Below are 15327 nucleotides of genomic sequence, written 5' to 3' on the forward strand. Positions count from 1 at the left end.
GGGGGCAGAGCCTACCCTGTGCGAGCACTGAGAGGAGCTGCGGGGGGCGGGGACTGTGCTCCTCCCATCTCCTGCCCTTCCTCTGCTTGTTACATTGCAACCCATCAACATCCTTCTTCAAGCTGGTGCCCAGAGAACAAGGCAGCATCCTTAGAGAGGACAGATCTGTGAAGACCGAGCCGACTGCCTCCCCCTTGGTTCCAGACCTCATGTTCTCAGTGCAGGCGAAGACAGGGATATGAATTTTACCTTAATCTTCGATGGGGCCCTTGCAGTTCCCACTTCACCCAGAAAGGAGCCATCTGAGCTAAATGGATCTGAAGCTGTGAGACAACCATGTTCTGACAGTCCAAATCCACTGCGCTGGTTGGGGGGAAAGCCAGAACTCAGGAGCTCCCGAGGGGAGGCCCAGAGCCCCAGCTCTGCAGAGAGGGGCTAGGTCATGGTTGCCCTCTTTGCAGCTGAGATATTCTGAGGTTCACTTCCTGCAGCTGGATGGATTTGGAAAACAGAGGAGGAGGTGAAAGAGGGCAGAGCTTATAGCGAAAGGACCCAGCTCCAAGGACCTTTGCGCCATTTACCAATACTGTCATTTCTACAGCTGCAGGCCCTCATCTGCGAGATGGGGGTGGTAATAACTGGGACCTCGTGGGGGTGGGGGGCATGGATTACGTGAGATGACTGGTAAGCGTGCTTGTGACCTGCTAAGTCAATTGCACATTTTTGGCTGCCTCTTCTTTGGCCGAGATGATCAGGCAGAGTAACACCGTCTCTGCCTCATTAACAGCAGGAACTGTTTGTATCCCTTGGAAAATCACTTGTTTGCAAAATTCGTCTGTCTTTATAATCACAGTGTGTGCTCACAGCCCTGTTTGGGCTGCTAAGATGATTGCATAATACGTCTTTTACAGTAATTGCCTCATTTCTGCAAAAAAAGGCATAATGTTTTCCTAGCTCCCTAGGTCTTCAGTACCCAGATAGAAATTTGCCTCATTATGGCAATTCTCCAAGGAGAGGTATTTTCCTGAATTTATCCACTCTGATCACCAGAATATTCACTTTAATAGTCATGATCAGGTATCCATATAGAGTAACACCTAGAAAGGGGGTGTTCATTCATGCACTAGGTAAATATGTATTGAGTATTTATACTCCACTCTAGCTAGTATGCTAAACCCTGGGGATATACTGCTGAACAAGACAGGGCTTATGTTCTCAGCAAGTTCTGAATAGATTTGAGGATTTATTCAAGAAAACAGGCAATTTCATTAGAAGATAGTGGGTATAAGAATGGGTTAAATATCAAGGAACCACAAGGGCACAAATGAAAAAAGGATGGGCGTGAGTAAGTGGGAGGAATCAGAAAAAATCCAAAGAAAATGGCAAAGTAACACACATTTTAAAGACAACAAGATACATTTCGCTGTACAGGTTTAAACACGTTTTCAGAGACTGCCAGTTGGTCCTAATGAGTATCCCATTCCCTTATTATAACAGTAACACTTCATAGCAAATATCACGCAAGAAAATAGAAGAGTCGGTATTCTTGCCTGGACCATCTGTGCTGAGAAGTCAGCTCCCTCCCCCAAGGCATGTATTGCCAATTGTTAGAAGTTACTAATCTTTGCTTGGGAATCCAAGTGTATTGTCAGGGTCAGATGCAGGAAAACAGAATCAGACCAGATATTTTATGCACTAAGGGATTTTATGTAGAGAATTAGGTGCTAGACAAATGGACGCTAGGCACAGCCTCAGCAACTGCCTCTCCACCCACAAAGAGAGTGACCAGCTAGTGGCAAGCTGAGTAGGCTCCTGCCACTACCACCGGGCTGCCTGTTCACAGCCAGGAAGCGAGTGAGGGGACGCTAGGACGCCGTGATAGAAAAGCTTAATTTCTCAGAGCCATGCTTGTGGCAACCACAGGCTAAACATCAGGAGGAACCACCCAGCTCACTTCCGCCTTCCCAAACTTGCACAGGTGCGTCTAAATGAAGGGATCAAATTTGCATCTGGAACATGGCTGCACAGGAGACTGAGAGACGTAATTTTCAGGGACCAGAGTCTACACTAGAGGAAGGCACTGGAGGAGAGAAGAGAACTGGGATGGATGATGGGGACCAAGCCTTGCCCTCCATCACACTGAGGAATGGCAGCCCCCTGGCTCCCTACTGCGAGGTTCCCTTTTCTGCATCCTTTGTCATGGTACAAATTTTTGTAGGAGCAATGTTTGTGTGGTTACAGGGATATCTACAGCCACCTTGAGAGAAGTAGTTAGGGTACCATTACTAGCTATGGGATCTTAGGCATTATACTTAATCCCTTTGTGTCTTTGCTTCCTCACCACAAAATGGGGATAATATTAATCCCAACCTCAAAGTCTGTTGTGAGCAATATATGAACTAATACAGGTAATGGTCTCAGAACAGTGTTAAACATCTAATAAGCAGCTATTTATATTTATAGTATGGGCTAAAAATACGGCCCTCTTTGGCAAAGCTCCATGATACTGTGCAAAACCACTAGTAACCTGAAACATTAGCTTAGGCCAGTACTATTTAAATTTTTCGCATTACTCATTCTGTACAGAACATATAGAGATGTATTAAGTTTCTCAAAAAAAGACTGCATTTGCTAGATGATACTTTTTTCTTCCAGTATGAAGAATCCTACCTCCTGCTCCACAGTTTACAATAGAGAAAAGATCTTTGCAAAATTTTGAGTCACAAAGTTCTAGTGACGCTTACAGAAACAAGCACGTCTAAGAAACCAGGAGTATTTATCTTGCTTTGTCTTCAAAATGAAAACTAGAGCTGTGCTTCCTACACTTTAATCTACAATAGAAGAGTATACAACAAAGACTATTGCTGTTGAGAACAGAATGGGCAAGTGAGCACAGAAGCAATTAAAGGAAGAGTTGATCCACTACCTAAGCCCAACAGAAAAAATACAACATTGCTTCCATTTCGCAGAGGAACTTGTGCCTTCTGATAACCAATCTCAGAAGAATCTCCAAGGATTCTCCCACTATCTCTAGACTATGGATTTACCAAATAGCAGGCCAGGAGATCTGGGGACAATCTACTTGCCTTTCAAAGGCAAGTACAAAGCCAAGGATGTAGAATCTCTATTCTCTTGTACTAGGAAGGGAATCTAAGGATAAATGGCAGGGGAGGTCCTACATATCAGTGCCACTCTGTTTTCTGCTGCTTTTCCCTCAGATTGTTTATTTGAACACAAGTATTCTCACTGGTTGTGCCATAATTAGGAAGCACAGCTTCAGCTCTTCTATATTCTAATAGAGTGCCTGATGTACAAGAAAATCTTCAGTTCTTCAAGAACTGATGTCCATAAGGAAGCATTCTGGGAGTTTCTGTGTGCAGGTGTCTAGCCAGAGAGAAAATTTTAGCTTTCATCCTAAATCATTACATTTTAAGGCTCAGCATATTAAATGCTTCTTAAGGGCAAGGGTTGGGTTTCTGTACTTATTCTATAACTTCCCATAACTCCTAATGTGTGGTTTTCTACAGTGGAACACCTGACAGGAAAATATTGGGACATAAGAAAGTGTTTCTTGCTCATGAAAGTATAGGAAATGCTGGGTTACACCAAGTAAAGTGTGCTGCTTACCCCAAGCTTCTCAAATCTTTAATATATATTGTGAGTCTCTAAAGTGGGGCAATGTAGGCAGATTTTTCCATCCTTATTTAACCATAGAACTATTTCCCCATGGAGTGATAACTGAAATCCACTGAAACTAATGTGTAGGATATGAGTGCTATTCATGTGGCTATTATATTCATGCCTTCATCCATCATTGCATTATCCTACTATAGTGTATGAGTTTTGGTGAAAAATGGATTAGGAAGCCAGAGATCTGATTGAGAAACACTTCTAGAAAAAAAGGTCAAAAATATACAAGAAAGACTAAGGGATATTGAGGATAAAAGGAAAAGTGTTCATATCTGGAAAATCAAAGTCCTGGAAGACCAAAGGAATATGAAACTACACTGGATGAACTACCAGTCTGTTGGAAAAAGAGATATTGATGAGATTAAAAAAATAAATGGGGGTGAATATGGTGGTCTAGACAGGGCTTCTCAACCTTGGCACTGTTGATATATTGGGCTGGATAACTCTGTTATCTTTGTTGTGGTGGAGCTGTCCTGTGCATTATAGGCTGTTTGGTGGCATCTCTGGCTTCTACCTTGCAGATGCCAGAAACACCTCCTACAACGTGACATCCAAAAATGTCTTCAGATATTACCAAATGTCCACTGGGAGGCAAAATTACCCTTGATTGAGACCCACTGGACTATGATTGAAAGCAGTCCATAAGAACAATAAAAAATGTATAACGTTGAAGTCAACAGATCTAATGGAAAGCAGAAAAGAAGAATCAAAGAAACAAAAAGAAAACACAGTAAATAAAGAATCTAAAGAAAGATGGCAAAAATAAGTCCTAATAGAACAGTAAGTATAATAAATATAAATGTGCTATTCTAGCCAATTAAAAGTCAGAGACACCCAGATCAGAATAAAAAAGCACACACAAAGAGCTACTCTTAAAAAAAGATAAAGGTTGAAAATAAAGAAAAGACAGATCAAGTAAATATGAAGCAGAAGAAAACAGAGAGACTAGCAGCCTTAAATAGTTAAAAAAAAAAACAACATTCAAGGCAAAGAATAGCACAAGGGGCACTGGCAGATCTGTAATAATAACTTGTAAGAAACTGTAGAGGAAAAAGATGTAAATATCATGAACGTTCATGCACTTAGTAATCAGCATCAAATCTGCAAAGTATAAAACTTACAGAAGCAAAGGTAGAAATAGATGAACCAATTAAAACAAAATTTTTGGCTAGTGATTTTGAGATACTCTATTCAAAAATGGAAGAGACAGAAAATTAGAATATACAATTTATGTTATTGAACTGAAATACACACACACACATGAGAGAGAGGGAGAGAGAGAGAGGATCCTTGCTTTGTGAGTTACCCTATGAACTGAAACTTGTACATATCCGAATTGTGTCCTGTTTTGCATGGTTCTATGGGAACTGTTACCACTGTATATTTATATAACATAAAAATATTTATATATAAATATTATATACACGTATATTAAACCTTTGTATATATTGATATCTATGTATAAGATATCTATATCTCTCTATATATAAGATATTCTCTATCTCTAGATAGGTGACAGATAGGTAGATGGGTAGAGTGAACCTTATTCACAACAAAAATACACTTTATGATCATACATGGAATATTTATAAACATTGAACAGGGATAGGTCACAGAAGTCTCAAAAGATTAAAAAAATAATCAGTTTGATATAGACCATAATCTCTAACCTCACACAGATAAGGCAACCAAAAGGTATGGAAGAGAATTCATGTCCTCAGGCATCAGTCTATGGAGATCCTTCAAAGATGCCATTTTAGGAAATTTTAAATCTTAATTTTGCTCTGAGTTATCATCTCTTGATTTGTTGAAATTTAAATGCATGAATGTACTCTAGCTTCATTATGATTTAAATTACTGAGCAAATTCTAGCATGGTATAGGGATAGCATGGTATAGCATGGTATAATAATGATATGATTTATTAAAATGCTAAATTTATCAGAAGGCTAGTTTTGCGAATTATGAGCATATTATGCCTACTTTACCTATTCAATTATATTTTCATAATTTTAATTGCATACTTACTTCATGTTTCAGCAGTTTTAATAAAGGCTCCTTCCAACAGAGTCACAGCAATGGCTATTAAAAAAAATTGATCATCCTAAAGAGGGTTTTAAGATATTAAGGTCTTTAAAATACTGGAATGTAAAATGAAGAGGTGAAAATACTTGAATAGATCTGCTCTAATTAATTTAGCATTCTTATGGTTAGAGGTCTTGCATTCTTCAAGTTATGTATCCCAACCCAGTTATACAATACTGTTCCCTCAGTGTGCTGAATCTTTAACACTAAGTATAGGACTCACAAATAATTAGCTTTTACTTGTCAAAGTCAAGTAGGCATTACTGAATGAATAATTGCAAAACTATTTCCTAGGAATACAGATGACTAGCGAAGCTGCCACGAAGTACTTGTTTTTGACCAAATCACAAGCTTCTGCCTGTTTACTGACAATTAAGATCTCTTTCCAGGTCCCTGTGGGTTTGGTAAGAAGCTTTTGTCTATAACATACAACTGAAACAACTGAGCACACGTCTAAGGGCCATGGTTAGGCTGAATGAAGCCTGGGAATTAGGGTCATTTGCCATAATGCATCCAGAGACTAGAGCTACCTGACAAGTTAAATCAAGACGTATTTATTGATCAACAGGCAGTAAACGCACAGTATCTCGTCAATTCCATTCAATGATTCTGAGCAAGTTATTTCTCTATTTTGAAGGTAAGGAGGCTGACGTTCTGATGACTACCTGGCTGAGGCCACACATCCAGCCAGTGGCAGAGTATGATTCTAAGCCAGGTCAAGCTGTCACTGAAACCCCAGGATCTTTCCCCTTTCTGTGTCACTAGGGGAGAGAAAACTTCATCACACTCCTCCAGTTCAGGAACCACTCCATAAATGAGGGCAACCAAATGCAATCTCGCTGTGAAAGTAATGGTAATACTTTTATTGTCCCATTGCTGGGTTCCTGGCTGAAGACAGCACTGGTGACTCGGTGACAGTGTCAGTGAGCAGGGCCACACATCCCCTTCCAAATGCAGATATCTCACTCACTATGGCAGGAGAAAAGTCACGTTTGTCCGGAGAGCTCTGGAGGGCAGAGCTGAAAGCATCACAAACCTGGCCTCATGGGGACATTTAGGTTGCCCACTGATGTGGAATGGCCCATACGTGATATTGCACCCAAATGTGCCAAGATGTCCTCATGGTCATTGTGGGGTCTGCCGCCAGGGTAGGCAGCTGTGTGGCATTGGGAACCACTGACTTGGCATTTCCTCAATTGTAAAATGACAGATTAAATGAAATCACAGAGCTCTATGATTTGCTCTTTGGCAAGGCACGGCAAATCTGGAAGGTGAGTTACTAAGGACACACCAATGATGAACTTTTAAGATTCATGGAGAATTTTGGATTTGGAAGTTGCTTTTGAAATGCTATTCTGCCGAAAGTGTTAGCATTTTTGCATTAAATCACTTCACAGTTATATATGTGCAGCTACTGTGAGAAGAATAAACTGTCAAATTGAGATTCTCAGAGGATGAACCGTGTTTACTTCTGTCTCAGTCAAAATGTCATGTTAACACCAGATCTTGTTCATTCATGGAGCTTCCGGACACTTCATCCCGCCGACCATCCCTTCCTTCCTCAGACACCCTCTCTCTCGTCTTCTGTGACGTGGTCCCCTGATTCTCATCCTACCTCTCCATCACGCCCCCATCTCCTTTTTGAGCTCCTCTTCTGCCTCTCTCTCTAATAGGGACCTTCTGGTGCTTTCTTTCTACACCCAATCCACGAGTGAATTCTTCTACTCTCAGGGCCAATTATCCCAGATCTACACCGCAGCCTGGATCTAGGGCTGAGCTCCAGATCCATCCATCCCTTCCCCACGGATGAAGGTATCCACCTTTCCCCCTGCCACGCTCTACTCCAGCTGTTCCTTGACTTGAGAGATGCATGCCACTGACACCACTGCAGGAAGGTACAGCTGTGAAGAGCTGCTTCAAAACTAGATCTGGGGCCAAAAATCTAATTGCCTAAGGCGCTGAACAAGTAACCATCATCATTAAAGTAGGGATAGGTGGCAAGGAGTCAAAAGGGGGAAGTTAATGCTTGACTCTAGCCCACTAGAGCCACAGGAATTATGGGATCAGTCAGCCAAACTGAGAGCTTTTGCACAAGAAGCTAGAAAGGTGGATTTCAGCGAGAAGTCTCTACTTTTTGAAATACTGACAACGAACCAAATTTAAAACAATATGGACTAAACAAAATGTGCTTGGTGGTCTGTCCTTTTGCAGGCTCTGTTTGAGATTCATGGTACTCAAACAGCGATTCCAGAACTATTTTTAAAGCCAATTTACCTGTTTGGAAGTCCAATTTAGTTGAGCAACCACTATTTGTGTAACAATTTCAAAAATTATGTTTTTCCATCTTTACAGTAGTGTGTGTATTGCAAATCCACTAACCAAACTGATTGCAAAACCTTCAAAAGACCCCAAAAAATTTCCCTGACAGCTAGTTAGGGAATAAGAGCCCCCGAATTTTATCATAAAGATGATCCGGGTTGTAAAATACTCATAACAATCCTTTGGTGTCTTTGATAGTCCATGATGCTAAATCTGGCATTGTGTGTCTGAATGTGCAAATGTTTCGTTGTACAGAGTGAATGCAGAAGGCCTGGCCTCTGTTGAACTTGAACCGTCCCCACACCCCACCAACAATTACAACCCTCACCTGTGGATTTACCAGCGTGAATGTGTCCATTTTCACCACATCTGATTCCACCATGGAAAATAGGTGAAATACATTTTCATGTCAATTTCTCTTCACAATTTCAAATTTGTGAGATTCATTTTCTCCAGTCACTCTCCTTTCAGCCAGCACAGCTATTCCTTAGCCTGTGGTGTGCCTGCTCTCGCTGGCTGTATCATCCATTATGTTTTTGGAATACAAAGCAGTAAGAATCTTGAAAGAGCAGGTGAAAAGAGGTCTACGATCATGTTGAAAACTTAAGTGAAATGACCCCACATACATGTGCATACCTTGGTGTTGCTTTGGTCTTACAGACACACGGATTTGAAAACAAGCTTCTCATATTAACTTACTCATAAGCAGAAGAGCTTCTATAGTTGCAAACGGTAATGACATTTGCGTTCAGCCACACCTCGCCCTGCTATCTCATGATTCTTTTCCATTGAATAGAGCTGGCAGGTGAAGCCTCACGTGCGGTCCTCTGTGTGTTAATGTGGTGTATGACACATTTGATGGTGAATGGTGCGTTTTCATGAAATGATCGAGTTTGCTGAAATAGTAAGGCATCCGTTAAAGTGACTTATGAATTAATGTACTTGTTGGATACCCCAACCACACTGCTAAGACCGTTGTTTCCGTGGCGCTAAGCGCTGTTCTACTCACCGATGAGGTACATGCCGATCCAGTCCCCAGCGTCCACTTCCTCCTTTATGTCCCAGTGGATCACCAGGTCCTGCGAGTGCCCTATGTTGTAGTAGGAGCTGCTGACCATGAGTGTGGAGCGGCTGTCTGAGGTGACCAGGTCGGTGTCGCTGGTGGAGCGGGGGATGGTGACAGCGCCGGGGGGGCCGGTCCTAATGGCCATGCTGTGGAACTGGCCCGGGTTGTAGCTGTGGCGGAGGGGCTCCTTGCACCGGCGTCGGTTCTGGGAGTTTCTGGATGGAGATGCCATGGCGGCCAGGCCTAAGAACCTGTTCTGGTACAGATTCTGTCGGGGTAAACAGACAGTCAGCAGGGGCGGGAGATGCCGGCTACACCGTGAGTCACTGTTTTCACAGGGAAGGGAGGATGGGCTGGGGGAAGCCAGCTGGGACAGAGCAGCCCTTTCAGGAAGATTTGAAATAGACATAGAGCATCTTCCTCGGGGCCGATGCTGTAGCTCTGGTTCATGCCGGGAAGGCAAGAACTAAATGCACGCTCACCAAGGGGCCGTGCTTTCGCGCTCTGCTGGGGTCTCAGCCTCCTCTAGCCTGCTTAGTACCAGAAGGCCAGGAATGTCTGCAGAATGGCCCTGGAGGTGTGACTGCCCCCAAACGAAGTGTCATCTCTTGAGTTCTCCAGCATAAATTCAACTGGATCCAATTTTACCCTTCTTTAGGGTAAATGATGGTTATTAGCATCGCACATTTTAGTGATCCCTGCAGCATTCAAGACCCTACACACAGCTCAGAATTAGAGGCGGTCCCTGCTGGGTGAGGCAGTCACTTTTTCTCCATTTACAGCTTTCTCACTCTATAGAATGTCTCTGGACCACCTGAAATTCCTATAAGGATCTCAGATATCCTAGTAATATTCAGACACCACCGTTTTCACTAAAACCCAATCTCAGAGGACCATGTCTCCCTCAGAGCCAAAGTTATTGTAGAAAACATTGCATCTGTGGAGGAAAAAAATGCATGTTTTTTATCATTTACAACATGGAGCACTTAAAACTAGCTGAGCTGATGCAGAGCAATGACCCGGTTGTTCTGGAGGCAGAGAGCTTTGAAAACATGGGGAAAGGGGCATCCTATGGAATTAGAACAAGGGATTCTTTTTTTTTTTTTTTGCGGTACACGGGCCTCTCATTGTTGTGGCCTCTCCCGTCGCGGAGCACAGGCTCCGGACGTGCAGGTTCAGCGGCCATGGCTCACGGGCCCAGCCGCTCCGCGGCATGTGGGATCTTCCCGGACCGGGGCACGAACCCGTGTCCCCTGCATCGGCAGGCGGACTCTCAACCACTGCGCCACCAGGGAAGCCCTAGAACAAGGGATTCTTTTGTGAAACAAGCAAGGGTGATTTTGACTTCATCAAAGTCTACTACAATTGGGATTTAAATGTACAATTTGGGGGCTCCTGGCTGTAAAAGTACAAGCTGTTGTACAAGAATAAAACTTTTGTTTTCAAGAAGAAAAGATTAAGGCCTTAAAATGTGTTGAATCATGCAGTTTAGGTCCCAGAGACTGTAACTTATTATACACATCAATCAAATGCAAGTTATTGACTTTTTGTTTGCCAGCCACAAGGACCAGACCCCAGCACCAGTCTACTCTTCAGATTATATAAGTCTATTTAGCAGTAATTTAGGCCTATACTTGTTCCATCTTCCAAGACCAGGGCATTTGTAAAGAGTCTGTTAACCTGATTAAGCACAGCGTTGGTATTTGGAGTCTTGGGCCTTAATGGCCATATGGCGGGCCTATTCATTCATTATCTGAGTCTTTTGTTAGGAATTTTTCTAGCCCCACTGGTGGTTACCATGGAATTACTATTGGTGGAAAAGCCAGACTTCAGAAAGCATCTCATCACACTATTGGTACCATATGTCCTATGTTTTAAGCAAAAAAAAAAAAAATGCTAGTCACTGCAACAGTATGAAAATAGATGGACCACAGTGTTTCCTGGAAACCAGTCCACCTCTCAGGAAGACAGGCACAGCCTTGAGCCCAGGAAACATGGACAGTCCAGCCACCTGACAGGCACCCTGCCTTTTCAGGGCAGCTCCAAGAGGATCCCAGTAACCTCATCATCCTCCAGGGTGCTTTGTTCAGAGACCTTTGTAAAACCTCCAAAACAAGGAGGGCTGTTGCTAGAGCATAATCTTTCTTCGGTTCACGTGTACTTTATGTGCACTAGTAGTAACTTACAGTATTATCATGGAGATTAAAAATGACTACTTGGGGTTAAATGAGATAATCAAGTATATCTTATGAGTTAGACCAAACTATGGGCAAATCTGGAGCAGCACCTCCCAGTTTCCAAGCTGTGTATCCCTGGACAACTTACTTGATCTCTCTAGTTCTCTATTTCCTCATCTGTAAAAGGGTTGCTATCAGAATTTAATGAGATAATGCAAGCCAAGCTCTTACTATAGTAACTGCTCAATAAATAAATAAAATAAAAATAATAATAATAAATAATAATAATATTATTAAAAATAATAATAATAAAAATCTACTAAAATATTCAATACTACTGAAACAGAGGTCCCGGGCAGTCAGCCAGGCTCCCGCAATGGCCAAGGGTCCCCTCATGTTGTCCCCAGAGACTCACACTTGAAGTCATTCAACAGCAAACCTACAAATCATTCGTAGTCATGACCCTCCAGGTTTCCTCTTACAAAACTGAAGTTGCAAACATTGAACAGGCTGGCATGTTTGGAAAGGTGTCCTATCTACCAATTTTTTGATAAATCTTCCTTTTGCTTTTTGGGGAAATAAACCTCCTTTTATTTGTCAGGTTACTACCTGAGTTGGATATTTTTGCATTCATGTTGAGGCTGAGAGATTTTTATCCATGTCGTGTCAGTCAGGGCTTCAAAAAAGACTACAGAGTGCTTTTCTTTTGTTGAAGACACTTCTGCTGTGGTATTATTATTAGAATTCCGTGGAAACCAGACACTGTCAAATTACACCAGTGAACACTGTCCACATGGTGGGAACAAAAGCACAGAAGGAAACATGAGTCAGGGAAGACATTTGTCAATAATTTACTAGACTGGAATAATGATATTTGCCTGGTATTGGAAGGGCAGCCTCAACGCTGCTCCCCTCACCCCACCCCAGCTTTGCCCACATCCTCCCCACTCATACTTGCAGGCAGGATTTATATTCTGCTTTGAGGTTATGCTCCAGCACCAGCTCCGCTATAACCTCTCCTTACATCCTTTCCCATTCCCAAGAGAGTGGGGCTTTGTGCTCCATTATCCCACAGGAATCCCATTGCCCTGCAAGGATTCTCATTGCATTATTGCTAGTTGACCTGTCTGTGTTCTGCCCTAAACCATAAAGACCCTGAGGCCAGTGTTTCCTGCTGGAACGGCAGGACATCTGGCACACACAGAGAAAAGCGCTAAAAACTTTAATTCATAGAATTTATTTTACTCAATTATGTCCCTTCTTGTTCCAGAAAGGGCTTAAGATGACTAATACAAATAGATAAGATACAGAACGACGTGATAAGTTAGTAGTAGATGGTGCAGAGGTGAAAAAAATAGACAAAAAGTTACCTAGGAAGAAGGCTAACGTCAAACTTTAAGCTGTCATGTCCTAAACAGGTGTTACTGTCAAAGGCTCACAATAGCTGCTTCTGGAATGCAGCAGGCGGATAGTTGGTTCCCAATGCGTGGTTCCTTTGTGGCCATGTTTCCCCCAGGTCCTCACACGTGTTTAGTTTACACTATAGACTCATCCGGCTGGAAGAAGCAATTTAATCATTCTCCCTTCACATCTGAACTGTGGAAGATAGATGAGCATCTGTCCTGTTTTTAAATAGCCCTGGACAAAAGACCACTCTCTTCCTAGACAGTGATTCCAATGTTTTACAACCTCACAATTCTTCTTCATCTCTCAGGCAAATCTTGTCTGACAGAGATCTCCCTTCTTTCTCCAGGCTCTCCCACTTGACGGATGGTGAGGAAGTTAACTGGATCACTAAAGTTTTCCCAGTGTTTCCTCCATCCCATCAAGTAATTCAAATATCTTTTATCTTCTCTTACATTGGTGATAGGTAATAGACATGGATAAGAAAACCACAAGAATATTGGTAACAGTTTCAGTATCATTATAATTTTCTAATTATTGGTTGTAATCAAGGGCACCTAGTTATGGGCTATGCTGGGCATAGATTTTAATTGACCCTTGAAAAAGTAGGTCCAGTGAGGGAGCCAATGTGTGAGCCGCTGGAAACAATCTGATCACATTGTGTTCTGCTCAGTAGGAAGTGAGATTCCATGTGCTGGTTTGTTTCCTATTTGCCTCCGAGGATCCAACAATGATGTTTTGTTTACTTGTTTTGCTTTCTGATTTAAATAACTTGTAATTGTGGAAATGTTTTGAATTAAGTGATATGTTCTTTGATTATTTTTTAAATCTTGGAATAGGCCTGTGTGTTTAATCTGTTTAGTATGCATTACAGTATATTAGCAAAGACAAAACCTTCCAGAAGGAGACAGAATCTTAAAAGCAAAAAAACCCATCACTTCTAGGGAAGGAACAAGTTGCTATGTATATCCCTTTTTTTTTTTTTTTTTTTTGTTAATTTGAGGAACATAGGGTGACAAAAGATTCGGCTATGTCAATTTCTAACTGACAGAGTCATTAATAGCTTTTCTGTTTTGGAATATAAAGCTGTGAGTGAGTGCTGTCTCAGAAATGAAAAGAAAGTGGACAAAAGGCATATCTAGAAGAGAGAAAGTGATTCTTAAAAATTGCCTCTACACTCAGGAATCAAAAACTGTGAGTGGAAAACATAGGCCCTGAAGGAAACTTCATTAAAGTATACAAGACGAGGTTATAGAAACTGGCATTATTTAGCTGGAGAAAGAGCATAAGAGTTATTTGAGTTCATGGACAGATTGTATTTTGAGCGAGTAGCTGCCTGAAGCTTTCTTATCCTACACTCAGATCTTGTTATGCCAACAGGGGGGTAATGGAACTTAAAAGAATTATATAACTTGTCTCTTTCTACAGTGGATTTGAGAAAATTTACAACAAAAGAAATGGACAAGGAAATAGAGAAATATAAACCAGACAAAAATCAGGAAGTAGCAATAAGAAAGCAGGTAATAATATTAGCAGCATTTACTCTATGTAAGGAACTTGGTACGTTATCTCATTAAAACCCTATCAATTATCACTCTCCCCATGTTGGTGAGAAACCCAGCTCAGATGGTTCATAAACATTCCCAAGGTCACGCCTCTTGCAGCAGGAAGTAGGGATTTGGGCCACTCTGTGTGATTATAAGTGGGCACTTGGACCACTCGTAAGCACTCTCTCCAAATTAAAACACGGGAAGATGAAGTTGCAGTAATTGAGACTCAGATTCTCCTCTGAGATTCTTGGCAGCCAAAAAGATAAAGGAAAATGTAATTCTCACGACCAGAATATCGGAATTTTTTTTCTCCCTCCAAGTTCTCAATAAGATGCTTCATTTTTAACTTTACGTAGGGGACACTACATGATGTGTAGTGTCTTAAAAGAATCTTAAAAGAATATCTTTTTCTAAAATCACAAATGTAGCGGCTGATTGCTTGGACAATCTTTGACAAAAGCTGAGGTCATAATACAAAGAGAGTTTAGTAGGGGCTGAACGAATGGGTTCAGATACTGTTGCCTCTGATCACATTCAAAAGTCCCTGTGGCTTATTGCACCGCGGATGCCCCAGACCTTCTGCTCTCATCTCTGTTCTCAATCCTGAATCTCCCTCTCTGGCCTTGATGCTGATAAAATAAATTTTCACATATTGAGGTGCGGGGAGGTCATTCTGGCTTGTACACGAGTTAACTTGAATTTTACGCTATAGCTAGAACAGCCTGTTTGTGGTCTAGCAAACATACATTGTACATCTGCTTTAATTATTAAGGAAAAAGGCACATTGACCAGAAGTAAGGAATGTCCATGTTAAAAATAAGGATTGAATGCCTCCCTTCCTGGACACCAATGCTGGTCCTCCTTCCATGATAAGACTCCCTTTTCAGGGGCCAAGTCCTTACTGATGCGCTGTGTACGTGCCGATCTGTTTTCCTGGAAACGTTGAAGGAACGTATCCCTGACTTGTTTGGTGTTCTTTGTTCTAACAAGACATAAAACTGTGCTGAAAACCATCTCCGGAGAAGTTCCTCAGAGTT

At 41.8% G+C, this 15327-nt stretch overlaps 1 protein-coding gene across 1 annotated transcript in view; it reads right to left on the minus strand.

Annotated features, from left to right (window-relative positions):
* The window catches only part of HECW1 (HECT, C2 and WW domain containing E3 ubiquitin protein ligase 1), a 253204-nt gene extending 243783 nt beyond the window's left edge, over positions 1-9421 (minus strand). The window contains exon 1 of the mRNA XM_060019836.1: positions 9103-9421. Coding sequence (XP_059875819.1) covers positions 9103-9391 — 289 coding nt within the window. The 5' untranslated portion in view covers positions 9392-9421. The remainder of the gene's footprint in view (positions 1-9102) is intronic.
* Positions 9422-15327: the final 5906 nt, after the last annotated feature.

Source organism: Delphinus delphis, chromosome 9 (genome assembly GCF_949987515.2).
Source record: "Delphinus delphis chromosome 9, mDelDel1.2, whole genome shotgun sequence".
NCBI lineage: Eukaryota > Metazoa > Chordata > Mammalia > Artiodactyla > Delphinidae > Delphinus > Delphinus delphis.